The sequence below is a fragment of the Heterodontus francisci genome, chromosome 17 (genome assembly GCF_036365525.1).
Source record: "Heterodontus francisci isolate sHetFra1 chromosome 17, sHetFra1.hap1, whole genome shotgun sequence".
NCBI lineage: Eukaryota > Metazoa > Chordata > Chondrichthyes > Heterodontiformes > Heterodontidae > Heterodontus > Heterodontus francisci.
The window spans coordinates 60183917-60201956 of NC_090387.1; the positions used below are offsets into that span (position 1 = coordinate 60183917).

An 18040-nucleotide genomic window follows, 5' to 3' on the forward strand; every position below is an offset into this window, starting at 1 on the left:
CTTTGCTCCAAGGAGAACAATTCCAGCTTCTCAACTAACCTTATAACTAAATTCCCTCATTCCTGGAACCATTCTGGTAAATCTCCTCTGCACCCTCTCAAGGACCCTCTCATCCTTCCTGAAGTGTGGTGATCAGCACTGAGAGCAATATTCCAGTTGTGGCCTAACCAGAGCTTTATAAAGGTTCAGCAAAACCTCCCTGCTTTTGTACTGAATGCCTCTATTTATGAAGTCCAAGATCCCATATGCTTTGTTAACTATTCTGTCACTGTCCTGCAACCTTCAAAGATGAACCCCCAGGTTCCTCTGTCGCTGCACACACTTTAGAATATGAATATTGTTTACTGTAATTCTCAGAGTCTTAAAAAGATAAGCTTTGGATAATCCCATATTGTCCTTGGAAGCTGTGATTTTTTTTTCAAACATCCTAGCGCTATTCAGTGGCAATCTGATCTTACTCCCTTGCAATAAGAGCATGCTGCTGAAATTATCAGACTAGACCCTCTATTCATAACTAACAAACATTTCCCTTGATGTCTAATAGTGAGAGAACAGCTCATCATTTGTTTTGGGATTATTCTCCTAGCATCCTATAAATCTACTACAGTGAACCATGACTAGGGGTTCTGACCATTGTTTTAATGATTGCAGTAATTGAAATTATGGCCAGAAAACAATTCAACCAAAGAGAGCAGGATACATTTTCCCCTACAAAGAGCTCTTTATTTTTTTTTTACGTAAAAAGAGGCAGTTAAACCTAAATAATATGGGAGATATTTTGACTTTGGTGTTTTCATTTATATTTTAATTACTAAGTAGACAAGGCTTTAAGCTCATTTCACACCAGTTTAAATTATGTACTGTCAGGGAATCAACAGTTGGCTTCCACATGGAAAAAGATAATTAATATAGACTGCACCAACTTAAAAGTCAGGCCCAGAAAAGCATTGACAAAGGATTGCTTGCACTAATGCAGAAAATGAACCCCTCTTCCCTGCCGCTCCCCCCCCCAATAGCTTTGTAGATTGTTTAAAAATGTATTTGAGAGGGTGAAATTTATGTACTGAGTTTTATGGTGGTTTAAATACTATGGTGTAAATTTTCCCTGTCTTTTCTGAAGGAAGAACTGGACATTCGGCCAAAGGTGTCATCACTCCTCAGCAGATTGGCTAATTACACAAACATCACTCAGGGTGCAAAGGAACATGAGGAAGCGGAAAGTGCAGAAAGTTCCAAGAAAAGAACACCCAAGGTAATTATACCTCCATTAAGGCTATTTTGTTGGCTTTAATCTTTTTACTGAAGTTTTGATGCAGTACTATAAATAAGAATATTGCAGTCAATCTTTGATCTTGAGACTTAAGCCTTAATAGGCTGTGAATGAACTGAATGGCTGGTTCAAAACATGTTTAGTGCTGTCACTCAAGCAAAACTCTGAGCTCAGTTTATTTTTAAATGTACTTTATCATAACACACGTTGGCTACAATATTTGTTCTGCACATGATATTAAGAAATGTTAAACATGCTGCTCTTTGTTTCTGTGCAGATTTTTTTATTCATTCTTTGGATGCAAGAGTTGGTGGCAAGATTAGCATTTATTGCCTATCCCTAATTGCCCTTGAGAAGGTGGGGGTGAGCTGCCACCTTGAAACACTGCAGTCCCCCACCATGCTTTTTTTTTAATGTAGAAGTTTGATGCAACTGAGTGGCTTATCATGCAATTTCCAAGGGCAGTTAAGAGTTAACTATGTTGTTGTAAGTCTGGAGTCACGTGTAGGCCAGACTGGCTAAGGGCTGCAGATTTCCTCCCCTGAAGGACATTAGTGAACCAGATGGGTTTTTAAGACAATCTGGTAGTTTCATGATCGTTATTAATGATATTAGCATTTATTCCAAATTTATTAATTAATTGATTTTAAATTTTCCCTGCTGCCAAGGTTCAATTTGAGCTCGTGTCTCCGGCCCTCTGGATTACTGGACCCATAACATTGCAACCAAGCTATCGTCACCCTTATGTTAATTTATTCCGTATCTCCTGCTGTTTAAAAATTGGGGCATACCTTCAGTGTGGTGGGACATTCGCCCATCACAAAGATTTGTAGTTATTTATATTTACTTGTCAGTCTCTTCAGCACTCTGCTATCAAGTCCATCAGCAGTGACGGAGGAGATTCTGTGCAGTAAGTCTTTGTGGCCTGCCACAGAATAGCATTAACAACAGCCTCCATGCTGCAAGGGAAAATGAATTTTAAAATTGTCTTTAAATATGATGCTCAGGCCTGTGTAACCAATTGCTCTGCAGGCTTCCTATATTTTAAAAAATCTAGCCCGCCTTCTACTACTGTAGGAATGTTGGATTCCAGGGAAGGTCAGACGTCCCTTACGTCCAGCCTTGCCATGGGTCAAATAATGGAAAATCTATAACATACCACTGTCATTTGAATTTGACTAGGAAAAAGTCCATTCATACATGGGTGGACATATTCATTGTTTCGTGTAGCAGGGTCATTTGAGGCCTTGAGTGGTTGTCCCAGCCCTTTTGCAAGTCGCCCTGGGCCTAAGTAAGGGTCCCATGCTCAGGGTTATGAGCCATGGCCAATGATGAAACCAGTGAATTTTTGGTGGTGATTGCAGAAGAGCTAGATCCTTGAGAGACAAAGAGGATCTTTCAGGAAGAGCACACATAAGGACGGCAATGGGAAACCACCTCGTATTTTTCCCCTAGTTATAGTGCTCATTTTTCATGGAAGCTTTAAAAAAGAAAGGGAGTCTCTTATGAGCGGGTGAAGAGGAAAGCACAGGACCATGAGGCATGGAAAAATAAGCAGAGGACCTGCCCTTGATCAGATCATCACTCCGCATATTCATTGTTGCAAGGAAATCAGATGGACATAAAAATAGATTTGGAGGCCATGATGTGATCCTTGCCCAATTCTCTGCCAGAATCCAGTCTAGAAATTAACAGAAGGAGGATGGAAAATCCTGCCTCTCGCTGGAAATAAATGATGTCCAGTATTCAAGTGTTCACTATTTTTAACAAGGAATTTACAATGCTGTGGTAAACAACCTTATTGTAATGTAGCACAACATTACAATTATCAGGTCTGGCAGCATCTGTGGAGAGAGAAGCAGAGTTAATGTTTCAGGTCAGTGACCTTTCATCAGAAGTTCTGATGAAGGGTCACTGACCTGAAATGTTAACTCTCCTTCTCTCTCCATAGATGCTGCCAGATCTGCTGAGTATTTCTAGCATTTCTTGTTTTTATTTCAGATTTCCAGCATCTGCAGTATTTTGCTTTTATTTATTAAATTATCAGCTCTTGCGTGTAGTGGTGGACTTTTGCTGTGTCTAATTTTTGTTCATGATCTGTAACACTTTTATGAAATGTCTGCCACTCAGTTGCATCGTGCTGCCAGTAACTAGTTTGATCACTGCTTACACTAAGGAACATATGTAGGCTATTCTGTAGTGATTAGAATCAGTGGGGCTAGCTGTTCAGCCCCATTTTTCTTTCACCAAACTTATGCGCCTTCAAAAGTGAGACTCCATCTTTCTCCTAACTAAGAAGGCTTACCTTGCTCTGACAGAATAGAACTACTCTCTGGGAAGTCCTGGCCTAGTTGTAGAGATCTCTACTGAAGACTGCATTATCCTTTCATGTGGGTGCACTCCAAGCTTTTGCTACTATGAGACAGCTAGACTTTCATTCACAGTATCTTCACATGTCTATGCCAATGAAACTTTTTTAAAATCAACAGACAACTACCGTTTGATTGGAAACCTTCAAGCTGGCTAGACTGTACTCAATATTTGGGGAATGAAGTAAGATTGCGCCTGTGAGGAATAAACCCATGCTTGCCTTCCATCAGCAAATGCACTGGGCAGCGCATCTAAAGTAGTTGAGTCATGATTTCTTGGACCGCTGGCTGCACAAATAGGTGCTTGTTCAGCAGGTATGGTAACAGCTAGGAATCTTCAACGTAACGTGGAGTAGAGATGGGTTGATGTATCTGAAGTTGAGTAAGCTAGCAATTGATTGATCCTTTCTGGCATTGCCAGGAGCCTTTGTTTTAGTTTAGTTTAGAGATACAGCACTGAAACAGGCCCTTCGGCCCACCGAGTCTGTGCCGACCATCAACCACCCATTTATACTAATCCTACACTAATCCCATATTCCTACCACATCCCCACCTGTCCCTATATTTCCCTACCACCTACCTATACTAAGGGCAATTTATAATGGCCAATTTGCCTATCAGCCTGCTTTTGGCTTGGAGGAAACCGGAGCATCCAGAGAAAACCCACGCAGGCACAGGGTGAAATTGCAAACTCCACACAGGCAGTACCCATAATTGAACCCGGGTCACTGGAGCTGTGAGGCTGCGGTGCTAACCACTGTGCCACTGTGTTGGTGGAAGCTGCTGGATATTTGACATCTGTCATCCTTCAAAAATAAGTGAAAGGTAAAGAAAAAATGCTTGAGATTGTATGCAGTGTGAAGGGCAGCTCCTACATGGCAACTGTAAGTAGCAGGGAGTACAGCTTGTGCTCGAAGCAACAGCAGGAGTCACATTTTGAAAAAATTTCCTCTCCCCTTATCTCGGACTTTCTCTGAGATGTCCACAATAATGTAAGCACGAGAAGAAAAAAAATGAGCTGGTTATTTTAAACAAAACTGTTGCATACATAGGTGGTAATTCTCATTTCACGCTTCATTTTTTTTTTTCTTCACACCCTTCTTCGATACTTTGTGTTCCGTTAATATGTGTGTATTAGCATATTGAAACTCATTCGCGTACAAGAAGGATTGATTTGGTCTACTAATCAATTCAACGACAAAGTGTAAAATATATCCAGGCATAGACGCCTGCTTTTGTTTCAGTTCACCAACACATCATTAACACAGCGACTGCATTTCAAAAATACTTCATTGGTTTTAAAGCACTTTAGGAGGTCCTGATGTCATGAAGGGTGCTTTATGAATGCAAGTCTTTTTTGATCTTTCAGTAATATTTATGGAAGTGACTAAAATGGGCAAATAAACAATTAAAATATACACCTTGTGATTTTGGATTATCTTGAACTATAATAGTTTTTTTTTCTCTCTTTAGTCTCCCAGTATGGGAACCCTGATGGGAGTGTACTTACCCTGCCTACAGAATATCTTTGGAGTGATTCTTTTTTTGCGTTTGACATGGCTTGTCGGAATTGCAGGCGTCTTGCAATCTTTTTGTATTGTCTTCATGTGTTGCTGCTGTGTAAGTACCAGATGTTCATACTGTATTAGAATTCCTAAATGCATGACTTGTCCAGGACTACATTCTGAATGTTGTAAAAATTAAAGTAAAACTAAATCATCTCTAAATTCCTCAATTCTGTATAACATGAAAGTGCATTATGTACTTCTCTCTGCATATGCCAGAAAACTATACTTGTAATTGTAGTTTTCTTTTGGGCCTCCTTATCTCGAGAGACAATGGATACGCGCCTGGAGGTGGTCAGTGGTTTGTGAAGCAGCGCCTGGAGTGGCTATAAAGACCAATTCTGGAGTGACAGGCTCTTCCACAGGTGCTGCAGAGAAATTTGTTTGTTGGGGCTGTTGCACAGTTGGCTCTCCCCTTGCGCCTCTGTCTTTTTTCCTGCCAACTACTAAGTCTCTTCGACTCGCCACAATTTAGCCCTGTCTTTATGGCTGCCCGCCAGCTCTGGCGAATGCTGGCAACTGACTCCCACGACTTGTGATCAATGTCACACGATTTCATGTCGCGTTTGCAGACGTCTTTATAACGGAGACATGGACGGCCGGTGGGTCTGATACCAGTGGCGAGCTCGCTGTACAATGTGTCTTTGGGGATCCAAATAATTGTAGTATAATGTGCATAAGCTATTGCTGTGTAGATTGTGTATATAGACCTTGAGCATCATCACAGGATGTGATGTCACGAATCTGTGCCTCACGTTGCTCAATGTTCATGTAGATACCTTAGTGCGAAGATCCCTGTAAATAAACTCCTGTTACTTTGACAATCCTCATTCAATACTAATAGAATACTGACAATATCGTACATGGTGGCAGTGGTAAAAATGACTTTTGTATAAGAAAACAGAAGAGATTGAAAACATCGAGGAGACAGCGAAAAGTCGATACCATTACCAGAGAACTTTAAGCGAGCAGCAGGGCCCAAGCAGGCCTCAGTGTGGTCGAGATGGATTTGCAGATTCGATAGGTACTATTCCATGTTAGGTTTAATAGCATGAACGGACAGAGAACAAGTCAGTATTTTGTTTCACGCCATGGGAGACAATGCATACGACATTCTGACTATCTTGGAGATCGATGAAAAAGAAACTCCATATGGTGAAGTAATTTAAAGCATTGGAGGAATACTCCAAAACGTTGGTGAAAGCGTCGATTCATTTATTAATGTCTGTATAAAGTAGCTGAGGATTGCGACTACGAGAGTCTGAGAGAGGAACTGCCTCGGGACAGAATAGTAGTTGGGATTATAGACAAAGCTGGTGACGATTATGGGAACATAGGAGCAGCCCAACGAGTCAGCCCCGCCATTCAATACGATCATGGCTGACCATCCACTTCAATGCCTTTTTTCCCCACACTATCCTCATATCCCCTTATGTCATTTGTTTTTAGAAATCTGTTAATCTCTGTTTTATACATACTCAATGACTGAGCTTCCACAGCCCTCTAGGGTAGAGAATTCCAAATATTCACAACCCTCTGAGTAAAGAAATTTCTCCTCGTCTCTGTCCTAAGCGGCTTCCCCCTTATCTTGAAATTGTGTCCCCTGCTTCTGGACTCTCTAGCCAGGGGAAACATCTTAGCTGCATCTACCCTGTCTATCTTTTTAAGTATTTTGTAGGTTTCAATGAGATCACCTCTCATTCTTCGAAACTCTAGAGAATACAGGCCCAGTTTCCTCAATCTCTCTTCACAGGACAGTCCCGCCATCCCGGGAACAAGTCTGGTGAACCATCGTTGCGCTCCCTCTATGGCAATACTATCCTTCCTAACGTAAGGGGACCAAAGTTGCACACGCTACTCCAGATGTGGTCTAACCAAGGCTCTATACAATTGAAGCAAGTCTTCACTACTCCTGTACGCAAATCCTCTTGCAATAAACACAAACATACCATTAGCCTTCCTCATTGCTTGCTGCACCTGCATGTTAGCTTTCAGTGATTTATTGACAAGAACACCCAGGTCCCTTTGTCCATCTATACTTTCTAATCTCTTGCCATTTAAGAAATACTCTGCACATCTATTCCTCTTACCAAAGTGGATAACCTCACATTCTTCCACATGATATTTCATCTACTACGTTCTTGCCCACTCACTAAATCTGTCCAAATCCCCTTGAAGCCGTTTTGCATGTCCTCACAACATCCATTCCCGCCTAGTTTTATCACCCATATGCGAACTTGGGGATACTACATTTGGTGCCCACATCCGAATCATTGCTGTGTATTTTGAACAGCTGGGGCCCAAGCACTGATTACTGCGGTATCCCACTAGTCACAGCCTGCCAATGCAGAATTGACCTGTTTATTCCTACTCTCTGCTTTCTGCCTGTTAACCAATCCTTAATCCATGCCAGTATATTATCCCATGTGCTTTAATTTTGCTAACCAACCTCCTGTGGGGGACTTTATCAAAAGCCTTCTGAACATCCAAGTATACCACGTCCACCGACTCCCCTTTATCAGTTCTGTTTGTAACATCCTCAAAAAACTCCAGCAGGTTCGTCAGACATGATTTTCCATTCATAAATCCATGTTGTCTATGCCCAATCAGATCATTATTATCCAAGTGTCCATTTATCACATCCTTCAGAATAGATTCTAGCATTTTCCCAACGAGTGATGTAAGGCTAACAGGTCTGTAATTCCCTGTTTTCTCTCTCCCTCCCTCCCTTAAATAGTGGGGTGACATTTGCGACCTTCCAATCTGCAGGAACTGTTCCAGAGTCTATAGCATTTTGGAAGATGATCACCAATGCATCCACCATCTCCATAGCTACCCCTTTCAACACTCTGGGATGTAGAATATCAGGTCCTGGGGACTTATCGACCTTCAGGCCCATTAATTTCTCCAATATAATCTTCTTACTAATACTAATTTCCTTCAATTCCTCATTCCCCCTAATCCCTTGGATCTCTAATTCTGGGAGATTTCTTGTATCTTCCTCAGTGAAGACAGACCTAATCATTTAGCTTCTCTGCCATTTCTCTATTCCCCATTATAAATTCTCCTGATTCTGCCTGTAATGGACCCACATTTGTCTTAGCCAAACGTTTCCTTTTTACATACCTTTAGAAGCTTTTACAGTCAGTTTTTAATATTTTTTGCTTGCTTACAGTCATTCTATTCTCCCTTTCTTTCTCAGTTTCTTTGTCCTGCTTTGCTGGATTCTAAAATCCTCCCAATCCTCAGGTTCACTACTATTTCTGGCAACTTTATAGGCCTTTTCTTTTAATCTTATACAATCCTTAACTTCCTTTGTTATTGACTGCCTTTACCTTTGTGGTTTTTATGCATTGAAGGAATGTGTAGTTGCTGTAAACTGTATATTTCTTTAAAGACTATCCATTGCCTATGTACTGTCATACCTTTTAATGTATTTTCCCAATCTACCTCAGCCAAATTGCCCCTCATACCTTCATAATTTCCTTTGTTCAAATTTAACACTCTGGCTTCAGATTGAACTTCCTCACTTTCAAACATAGAATTTTACATTATCATATTATGGTCATTCATCCCTAAAGGTTCTTTTACAACAAGATTATTAATTAGCCCTTTCTCATGAAATAAAACTACTAGACACATCATCACCAGGTTTAGATGCAGTCCTGTTCCAGATTTTAAAAGATGGACGTGCAGGCTGGTGCTCATTGTCTGTCTCTCATTCACTGTCAGACAGAATGAAGGTACACCGTGATTGAAAAGGATGTATTAGCAGCAACTGAGGTATGCAAAATATTTTTGACTACGTACTGGGCCTAAAGGAGAAGATCGAAACTGACTACAAGCTGCTAGTAACGTTGCTTAATTCCAAGGAGTTAGCAGAATTACCCACAAGGGTACAGAGACTTCAACTGCGATTAATGAGATATGACACAACAACTGACTATGTCCCAGCTGCTGCATTATTGAGAGCATCAGATGATCGACCTGAACTGGGAGATGTCTCATTCCTGGAGGGAGTGGAAGTCTTTGCTTTAGCTATAACCAAAGATAACCAAACTGCTCAAAGGTTACACCAAATTGGAAACCTACAGAAAGATGAGGAGGTCTGCAAAAAAGTAAGTTTTGCCAAGAAGATTGGCCAGAATATATGCTGAAAAACCCAATCCTGAGAAAGTATTATGAACAACGAAGCCATCTTACTATTATCAATGACTTACTAATCGACAACGAAAGGCAGCACAGTGGCGCAGTGGTTAGTGCCGCAGCCTCACAGCTCCAGGGGACCCGGGTTCGATTCTGGGTACTGCCTGTGCGAAGTTTGCAAGTTCTCCCTGTGACCGCGTGGGTTTTCGCCGGGTGCTCCGATTTCCTCCCACAGCTAAAGACTTGCAGGTTGGTAGGTAAATTGGCCATTGTAAATTGCCCATAGTTTAGGTAGGTTATGTGGGATTACTGTAGGGTTAGTATAAATGGGTGGTTGTTGGTCGGCACAGACTCAGTAGGCCAAAGGGCCTGTTTCAGTGCTGTATCTCCAAAAAAAAAAAAGAAAGGCTAGTTAGGACGTCTAATCTTAAAGCCCTTGGAATAGAGAAACGATACCAAGGGCACTTAGGAATCACCAGTGTAGAGCAAGAGCTAGGAACTCTGTATGGTGGCCGGGGGCTTCTAAGGAGGTTGAAGACATGATTTCCAATTGCTTTACATATGCTACTGCCAGACAGGACTGCAGAATGCCACTGCTGTTGTCTTTGTTTCCCATCCAGGCCATGGGAGCGTCTGGGAATAGACCCGTTTGAATATAAAGGGAAGTTTTTCCTTATTGTCGTTGATAGCTCCAGATGGTTTGAAGTCAAACCAATATGTGGCCAGAGCCATGAAGCCGTAATCAAATCAGTAAAAGAGATTTTTGCCACACGTGGCATTCCAGACCCAGTGATCTCCAATAATGGTCCACAATTCGCAAATGAAGCTATCCAGCATTTCGCAGAAACGTATAGGTTTGCCCATGTTGCAAGTTCACTGAGGTGTCGCCAGGGCAATGGAGAAGCAGAGAGGTGCTCGTACCATGAAAATGCTACTGAAAAAGAATGAGAATTTTCAGCTACCACTATTAAACGACTGATGTACTCTGGGTGGGGGACTTCATTGTTCATCACCAAGAGTGGCTCGGTAGCACCACTACTGACCGAGCTGGCCGAGTCCAAAAGGGCATAGCTGCTAGACTGGGTCTGCGGCAGGTGGTGAGGGAACCAACACAAGGGAAAAACATACTTGACTTCATCCTCAGCAATCTGCCTGCCGCAGATGCTTCTGTCCATGACAGTATTGGTAGGAGTGACCACCGCACAGTCCTTGTGGAGACGAAGGCCCGCCTTCACATTGAGGATACCATCCATCGTGTTGTGTGACACTACCACCTTGTTAAATGGGATAGATTTCGAACAGATCTAGCAATGCAAAACTGGGCATCCATGAGGCGCTGTGGGCCATCAGCAGCAGCAAAATTGTACTCAACCACAATCTGTAACCTCATGGCCCGGCATATCCCCCACTCTACCGTTACCGTTAAGCCAGGAGACTAACCCTGGTTCAATGAAGAGTGCAGGAGGGCATGCCAGGAGCAGCACCAGGCATACCTCAAAATGAGGTGTCAACCTGGTGAAGCTACAACACAGGACTATCTACGTGCCAAACTGCGTAAGCAGCATGCGATAGACAGAGATAAGTGATCCCATAACCAACGGATCAGATCCAAGCTCTGCAGTCCCGCCACATCCAGCTGTGAATGGTGGTGGACAATTTAACAACGAGCTGGAGGAGTTGGCTCCACAAATATCCCCATCCTCTATGATGGGGGTGCCCAGCACATCAGTGCAAAAGATGGGGCTGAAGCATTTGCAACAATCTTCAGCCAGAAGTGCTGAGTTGATCCATCTCGGCCTCCTCCTGAAGTCCCCAGCATCACAGATGCCAGACTTCAGCCAATTCGATTCACTCCGCGTGATATCAAGAAACGACTGAAGGCACTGGATACTGCAAAAGCTATGGGCCCTGACAATATTCCAACAATAGTACTGAAGACCTGTGCTCCAGAACTTGCAGCACCCCTAGCCAAGCTGTTCCAGTACAGCTACAACACTGGCATCTACCCTGCAAGGTGGAAAATTGCCCAGGTATGTCCTGTACACAAAAAGCAGGACAAGTCCAACCCGGCCAATTACCGCCACATCAGCCTACTCTCAATCATCAGTGAAGTGATGGAAGGTGTCATCAACAGTGCCATCAAGCAGCACTTGCTTAGCAATAACCTGCTCCGTGACGCTCAGTTTGGGTTCCGCCAGGGCCACTCAGCTCCTGACCTCATTACAGCCTTGGTTCAAACATGGACAAAAGAGCTGAACTCAAGAGGTGAGGTGAGAGTGACTGCCCTTGACATCAAGGCAGCATTTGACCGAGTATGGCATCAAGGAGCCCTAGCAAAACTGAGGTCAATGGGAATCACGGGGAAAACCCTCCGCTGGCTGGAGTCATACCTCGCGCAAAGGAAGATGGTTGTGGCTGTTGGAGGTCAATCATCTGAGCTCCAGGACATCATTGCAGGAGTTCCTCAGGGTAGTGTCCTAGGCCCAACCATCTTCAGCTGCTTCATCGATGACCTTCCTTCAATCATAAGGTCAGAAGTGGGGATGTTCGCTGATTGCACAATGTTCAGCACCATTTGTGACTCCTCCGATGCTGAAGCAGTCCGTGTAGAAATGCAGCAAGACCTGGACAATATCCAGGCTTGGGCTGATAAGTGGCAAGTTACATTCACGCCACACAAATGCCAGGCAATGACCATCTCCAACAAGAGAGAATCTAACCATCTCCCCTTGACATTCAACGGCATTACCATCGCTGACTCCCCCACTATCAACATCCTGGGGGCCACTATTGACCAGAACTTGAACTGGAATAGCCAAATAAATACCGTGGCTACAAGAGCAGGTCAGAGGCTGGGAATCCTGAGGCGAGTAACTCACCTCCTGACTCCCCAAAGCCTGTCCACCATCTACAAGGCACAAGTCAGGAGTGTGATGGAATACTCTCCACTTGCCTGGATGGGTGCAGCTCCAACAACACTCAAGAAGCTCGACACCATTCAGGACAAAGCAGCCTGCTTGATTAGCACTCCATCTGCAAACATTCACTCCCTCCACCACCGATGCACTACAGTAATGCGCCAAGGCTCCTTAGACAGCACCTTCCGAACCCGCGACCTCTACCAACTAGAAGGACGAGAGCAGCAAATGCATGGAAACACCACCACCTGCAAGTTCCCCTCCAAGTCACGCACCATCCTGACTTGGAACTATATCGCCGTTCCTTCACTGTTGCTGGGTCAAAATTCTGGAACTCCCTTCCTAACAGCACTGTGGGTGTACCTACCCCAAATGGACTGCAGCGGTTCAAGAAGGCAGCTCACCACCACCTTCTCAAGGGCAATTAGGGATGGGCAATAAATGCTGGCCTGGCCAGTGATGCCCACATCCCTGAATGAATAAAAAAATATCAATGCCAATCCAAAATGGGCTTGCTCCATGTGAGTTGGTAGTGGGTAGGAGATTGGCGACACAACTACCCACACTTCCAAGCATCTTTCAACCACAAATCGGTGCAGAGGACCATGAAGGCTGAGAAAAGAGAAAGAAAGGTCATACCAAATGGAGAATCATGATAGACGTTACAGAGCAAAAAAACAATCAGACCTATGACCTGGAGATTTGTTTTGAATTGAGCATCAGGGTCGATATGGGGAAGTGATGGGTAAATCGCCATATCCTCGGTCCTACATTCGTCCAGACAGACCAGGGATGGATATGGAGAAATAGAAGATCTTTGGTTCTGGCATCTCCGAAAAAAAAAAATTGATGGAAGCTAAAAGAATCAGCTACCAGAGAAAGCTGATGAACCAGTGATACAATGGATCACCCAGACAATGGTGAAAACAGAGATCATGAATCATCCAATAGGTCTACTCTCCCACAGGAAAGTGAGGAAGAAGAACTGAAAGTCTCAATATCCTTAACAAGTGAAAGAAGAACAAGCTATGGCAGAGTCGAGAGAACCCCACAGAGTTACAGACCTGATGAATGAATTTAGAGACTTGGGGGTGGGGGGATATAGTATAATGTACATAAGCTGTTGCTGGGTAGATTATGTGTATAGACCTTGAGCAGCATCACAGGATGTGATGTCACAAGTCTACCTCGTGCTGCTCAGTGCTCATGTAGATACCTTAGTGAGAAGACCACTGTAAATAAACTGCTGTTGCTTTGACTCGAAGGCTACCATCCTCATTCAATACTAATAGCACACTGACCATATAGTACAGTAATTTGCCAGGAGCAGTAATTATTAGCCAATTTCCAAAAAATGTATGTTTTAATATTTTAGGATAGAACTGATGTATATAAAAATGGTATGATCTTGTGATTCAATCAGAATGCATACATTGTTAATCATTCTGATTATTTTCCTGTATATTTTAATGTTGTATTTTATTAAAACCCTAAAGGTATCCATAATTTTGTATTGGAAAGCTTTCATGAGAATAGCTTGGTTCACTCTGTTTACTAGTTTGATGCGCAAATTGCAAAGCTGTTCATTTGCCTTGAAGTATTTGTATGTGTGCCACCTGTTATAGTACAAAGTTGTATAGCCCAGGAAGTTCTCAAGATTCATCCCTAATCTGTGCTGTATTACCTTATCTCTGGTGGGATACTGAAGGAGAGGTAGTGTCTGATCTCAATGTCTAGATTAGAGAATGGGGGAAAAAATGAACACTTCTAGTCTCCTGCCATTGCAGAGCAACCTCAAGTAATTTATTCAGATTTTCTGTCTCAGAAAATTTGAATTGCTCACTTATTTTCCCAGTGTTGCCAAGAACCCTCTCCCTGAATTTTTCCTTAACTTACAAGTGTTGTACTCACAAAACATATTATTTAGATTTTAATGACAATTCAAAGGCTGAGTATGTAACGAAGTACCACAGGGTCATTTAAAGTAACTAATTAACTACCCTTCGTTTCATCAGAATTCTGCATACCTATGTATTAGCCAATAGGGTCAATCCTGTGGATAGCTAACAGTCAGAATGCACAATTCTATTTGGGTTGATGGAAGTACACTTTATTGTTAGGTTATAGAGTTAAGGTGCATTAACATTAGAAGTCACTTTAATTTGGATTGTGGGAGAGTAGTGTCAATGTGTTGTCTTCCTGTGTTTGCTAAAACCTGGTTTCCCGATCCTAGCGGCAGAATTGCAAATGCATGAAATGTTTCAGCAATGGAAATGCAGAAAGTTGGTACAAGGACATCACTCGATCTGAATTAAATTAGCACCAGCTTATAACTGCATTTAATGTGGTATCTTGATGCCCTTGCAGTTCTCCTCTAGGAGATTCCCCTCTGCTTCAGCAGCGAATGGAGATCAACCGCATTGTCAGCTTTGATTTTTGTGCTCAAGTCTCTGGAGTGGGGCTTGAACCCACAACCTTCTGGGGTGAAAGTGCTACCAACTGAGCCATGACTGACACCTAAGAATGTAAATAGCAGAGGATGGTTTTGATCCATCGACCTCTGAGTTATGGTCTAGCACGGTTCCACTGTGCCACTCTGCTACTGTTGGATTAAGGGAGAGATGGATTTAGTTCTGTAAAATGCTGGCCCCTTGGAATCCAATCTAAATAAAATAAGCACCAGTCTAAAAATGGCTTTTTCTGGTCTAGTCACTAATGAAAGGATTCCTGCAATGCCTGAATTTTAAGTGCCAGTGCTTGAATGCACGATAACCAGCTGATGTCGAATGTAACAGCAACTGGTTACTGTGTATTCCATAGTTTATGATGCTGGAATCTTTCCATCTTTGCTGTGGGAGTTCCTTGTGACCTGACAACAGACTGAGATTACAAAGATAGGGTTTTGGTTTGGTCATCTGAAGTTGCTGAGAATACTGGGTCCAGCTCATCTGAACTGGCCATCTGTTCAATAACTCTGTCTAGCATCTCAGTGGGCTTGACTATGTCAGAATAGTTAAATCCATAGACTACCATCATTCATAAATTTTAAGTGGGAAAATTGGGATTTTAAACTTCACAGTCACAATTATTTGGTGCCCTCAACTGGTAATTGCGTATTACTGTAATTAGTTTTTTTTAGTGTATACATAGCTAAAAATATTTTCAAATAATTTAAAATTTTGGGTGAACTTTAAGACAAGTTGAGTTTCGAGATGGAATGCTTGAAAATACATGTCTCAAGTTTAGATCTTCTGTTTTTCAGACTATGTTAACAGCCATATCAATGAGTGCTATAGCAACAAATGGAGTTGTACCAGGTAATGAACTTGTTTTGAAAAGTCTATACGGCAAGAAAAACTGGGCTACGCTTTCAGTGCTTGGTTTTAATTTTTGAGATACTTTTTAAAGCACATTCTGTGGAAAGACATTAGAATTTATCTGACTACGTCTGTACCAATTACTTTGACATGCATCAATGAAACTATATGTTTCAAAATTGGCAAAGTTTAACTTTATCTCCTTGTGTACTGGTTATTTCTGAAACAATTTTAGCAGAGTTTTGTGTAATCATAAAGACTGAAGGTGAATGGGTAACTGTAAAACTTAGTATTTCATCCGATCTGGGATCCACCTTTTAGAATTCTCCCCCTTTGCCTGATCCGTGTTATAATGTGACTTTTTTCCCCTTTTGTACACCTTTCTTTTACAGCTGGAGGCTCTTACTTCATGATCTCTAGGTCACTTGGTCCTGAGTTTGGGGGTGCTGTGGGCCTGTGTTTCTATCTTGGAACGACTTTTGCAGGAGCTATGTATATACTCGGTGCCATTGAAATTCTACTGGTGAGTGTCTGGATGGTAGTTTTGATAAGCTGTTGAAGATTGCCCTTTTTTTAAAAAAAAAATTGCTATGCTAAGAAACCTAAAGGTTTTAATCACTGTTGTGAGGATAATAAGTTTATTTCAACATTCCTACAGTTGAATTGTTCTGAATGTTAAATTTGAAATGTTGGTGATTTTTATGCAGATCAATCTATTTGTCATGTCAGGTTACATGTGCAACCCTTTAAGCTACAAATGTTCAGTAACCTCAATTAAAATCAAACTTGCATTTAAACAGAAGCTTATTTGTGCTCTCCAAAATGCCTGTCTGATTCACAAAAAGCAGCATGAAGAATGACCAGTTAATTTGTTTTTAGTGGTGTGATTTGAGGGAGCAATCTTGGCCAAGATATCGGAATTCCACGCGCTTTGCATTCTGCTCTGAGATTGTTAATCACTTGAATCTGCCGGAAACAGGACATAGGTTTAATAACTAATTTGAATAATAACACCTCTGATAATGCAACACACTGTCACTGCTCCTAGTAATCACATTTTATCAGTTTAATTGGACATGGAAATAGTTCAGTTCAGTATTTTCACAGAACAGAAGTACGTTTTTTGACCATAATGTTGTTCCAGTGACAAAATGATTTTGTAGCTGAGCAAATAGCTGGCATGGTATTATACTTCCAATTAAAAGCTGTTGTTAACTGGCGTTTGGTCTCAGCAGTTCTCACTAGCACAATTTTGTTAGGTGTTGCGGAGAAAATTGGAGAATGCCAGTGATGTTGCTTCTCGAGGCATGTCAAGTATTATAATGGCTAAGCTCAGACCGTATGGCTACTACAGATGGCCTCAAGGGAGGGGGAAGTATTGGAGGATCTTATTCCTGATCATTACCCAGTGAGTCTTGTTGGAAATTGTTTTGGTGCATTTTGGGTAAGAACGTGGCTGAATACCACTTTGCTCTCCATAGTTGAACAGCTGAGAAATTCACTGTCTAAGCTCACACTTTAAGAATGACCACTTGTGTTCAGGATTAATCTCAGCTGAGGGAAATGCAACACTGGCAGGGAGAGGGATGCAGTTGCTATTCCTATCTGCACTACTGGATGTTATTTTTAAACGGGTAGGTCCAGAAACACAGGAAATGCCTGAGGGTTTATTTTCCTCCTCTTCACACCTGGAGAATCTGCATTCTATGAAGAGGGAAAAGGGGCTGATCTATGTTGGCCAAACTTGCATAAGAGAATCTTAAATATCAGCGGGGCACCACAAAAGCTGGTACAACTGCAGTGCTAGACACCGAGTTCCAGGCAGGCCAAGATGCCTTGATTCTACTTTCAGTGTAGTAAGTTATAAGTTCACTAGGCAGGTCAATACAAAGTGATGGGTAGGTGTATTGAAGTACATTATGTAATCCATATATTCATTTGAGCATATAAGCAACATGTCTACCATATGTGGATGTTAAATTCTCCTTTCTCCCATGAGATAGTGGCCCCATGAATCATTGCCATCCCAGAGGTAGATGAGTTTATCGATCTCTTGTCCAAGAGTAAAACGGGTTCTATGGTAGATGAGGTCACTCTGAACAGCTCAATTATCTCCCACAGAGAGGCATAATGCTGGAAAATGTTGCGAGGTTTACACCGCCTTGCTATTGAGGTGCGCGGGGAGTTGTTGGGTGGTGGAATTATACATTGGGTCAACACTTTAATCCAGTGTAGCAATATCCATACCACTTGTAGCATAGTGTAATGGGTCACAGAGGTAAAGTAGTGTAGGAGCTGCTGATCTCGGAATAATACGGCCATCTTAGACTCCATGTTCATCAAAGTGTTGGTCCATAAGGGCAAGACCACATTATTCTGTCTATATTATCACCAGAAAGATTATTTGTCAGAGGCTGAAACCTGCTTTCTCACCTGTGCACAGAAGGGATTTATT

At 42.1% G+C, this 18040-nt stretch overlaps 1 protein-coding gene across 2 annotated transcripts in view; it reads left to right on the forward strand.

Annotated features, from left to right (window-relative positions):
- The window catches only part of slc12a4 (solute carrier family 12 member 4), a 207711-nt gene that overhangs the window by 104806 nt on the left and 84865 nt on the right, over positions 1-18040 (forward strand). For both annotated transcript variants that reach the window (XM_068049479.1, XM_068049480.1), the window contains exons 3-6: positions 1121-1252; positions 5113-5259; positions 15531-15585; positions 15978-16108. In XM_068049479.1, the coding sequence (XP_067905580.1) occupies positions 1121-1252; positions 5113-5259; positions 15531-15585; positions 15978-16108 (465 nt within the window). The remainder of the gene's footprint in view (positions 1-1120; positions 1253-5112; positions 5260-15530; positions 15586-15977; positions 16109-18040) is intronic.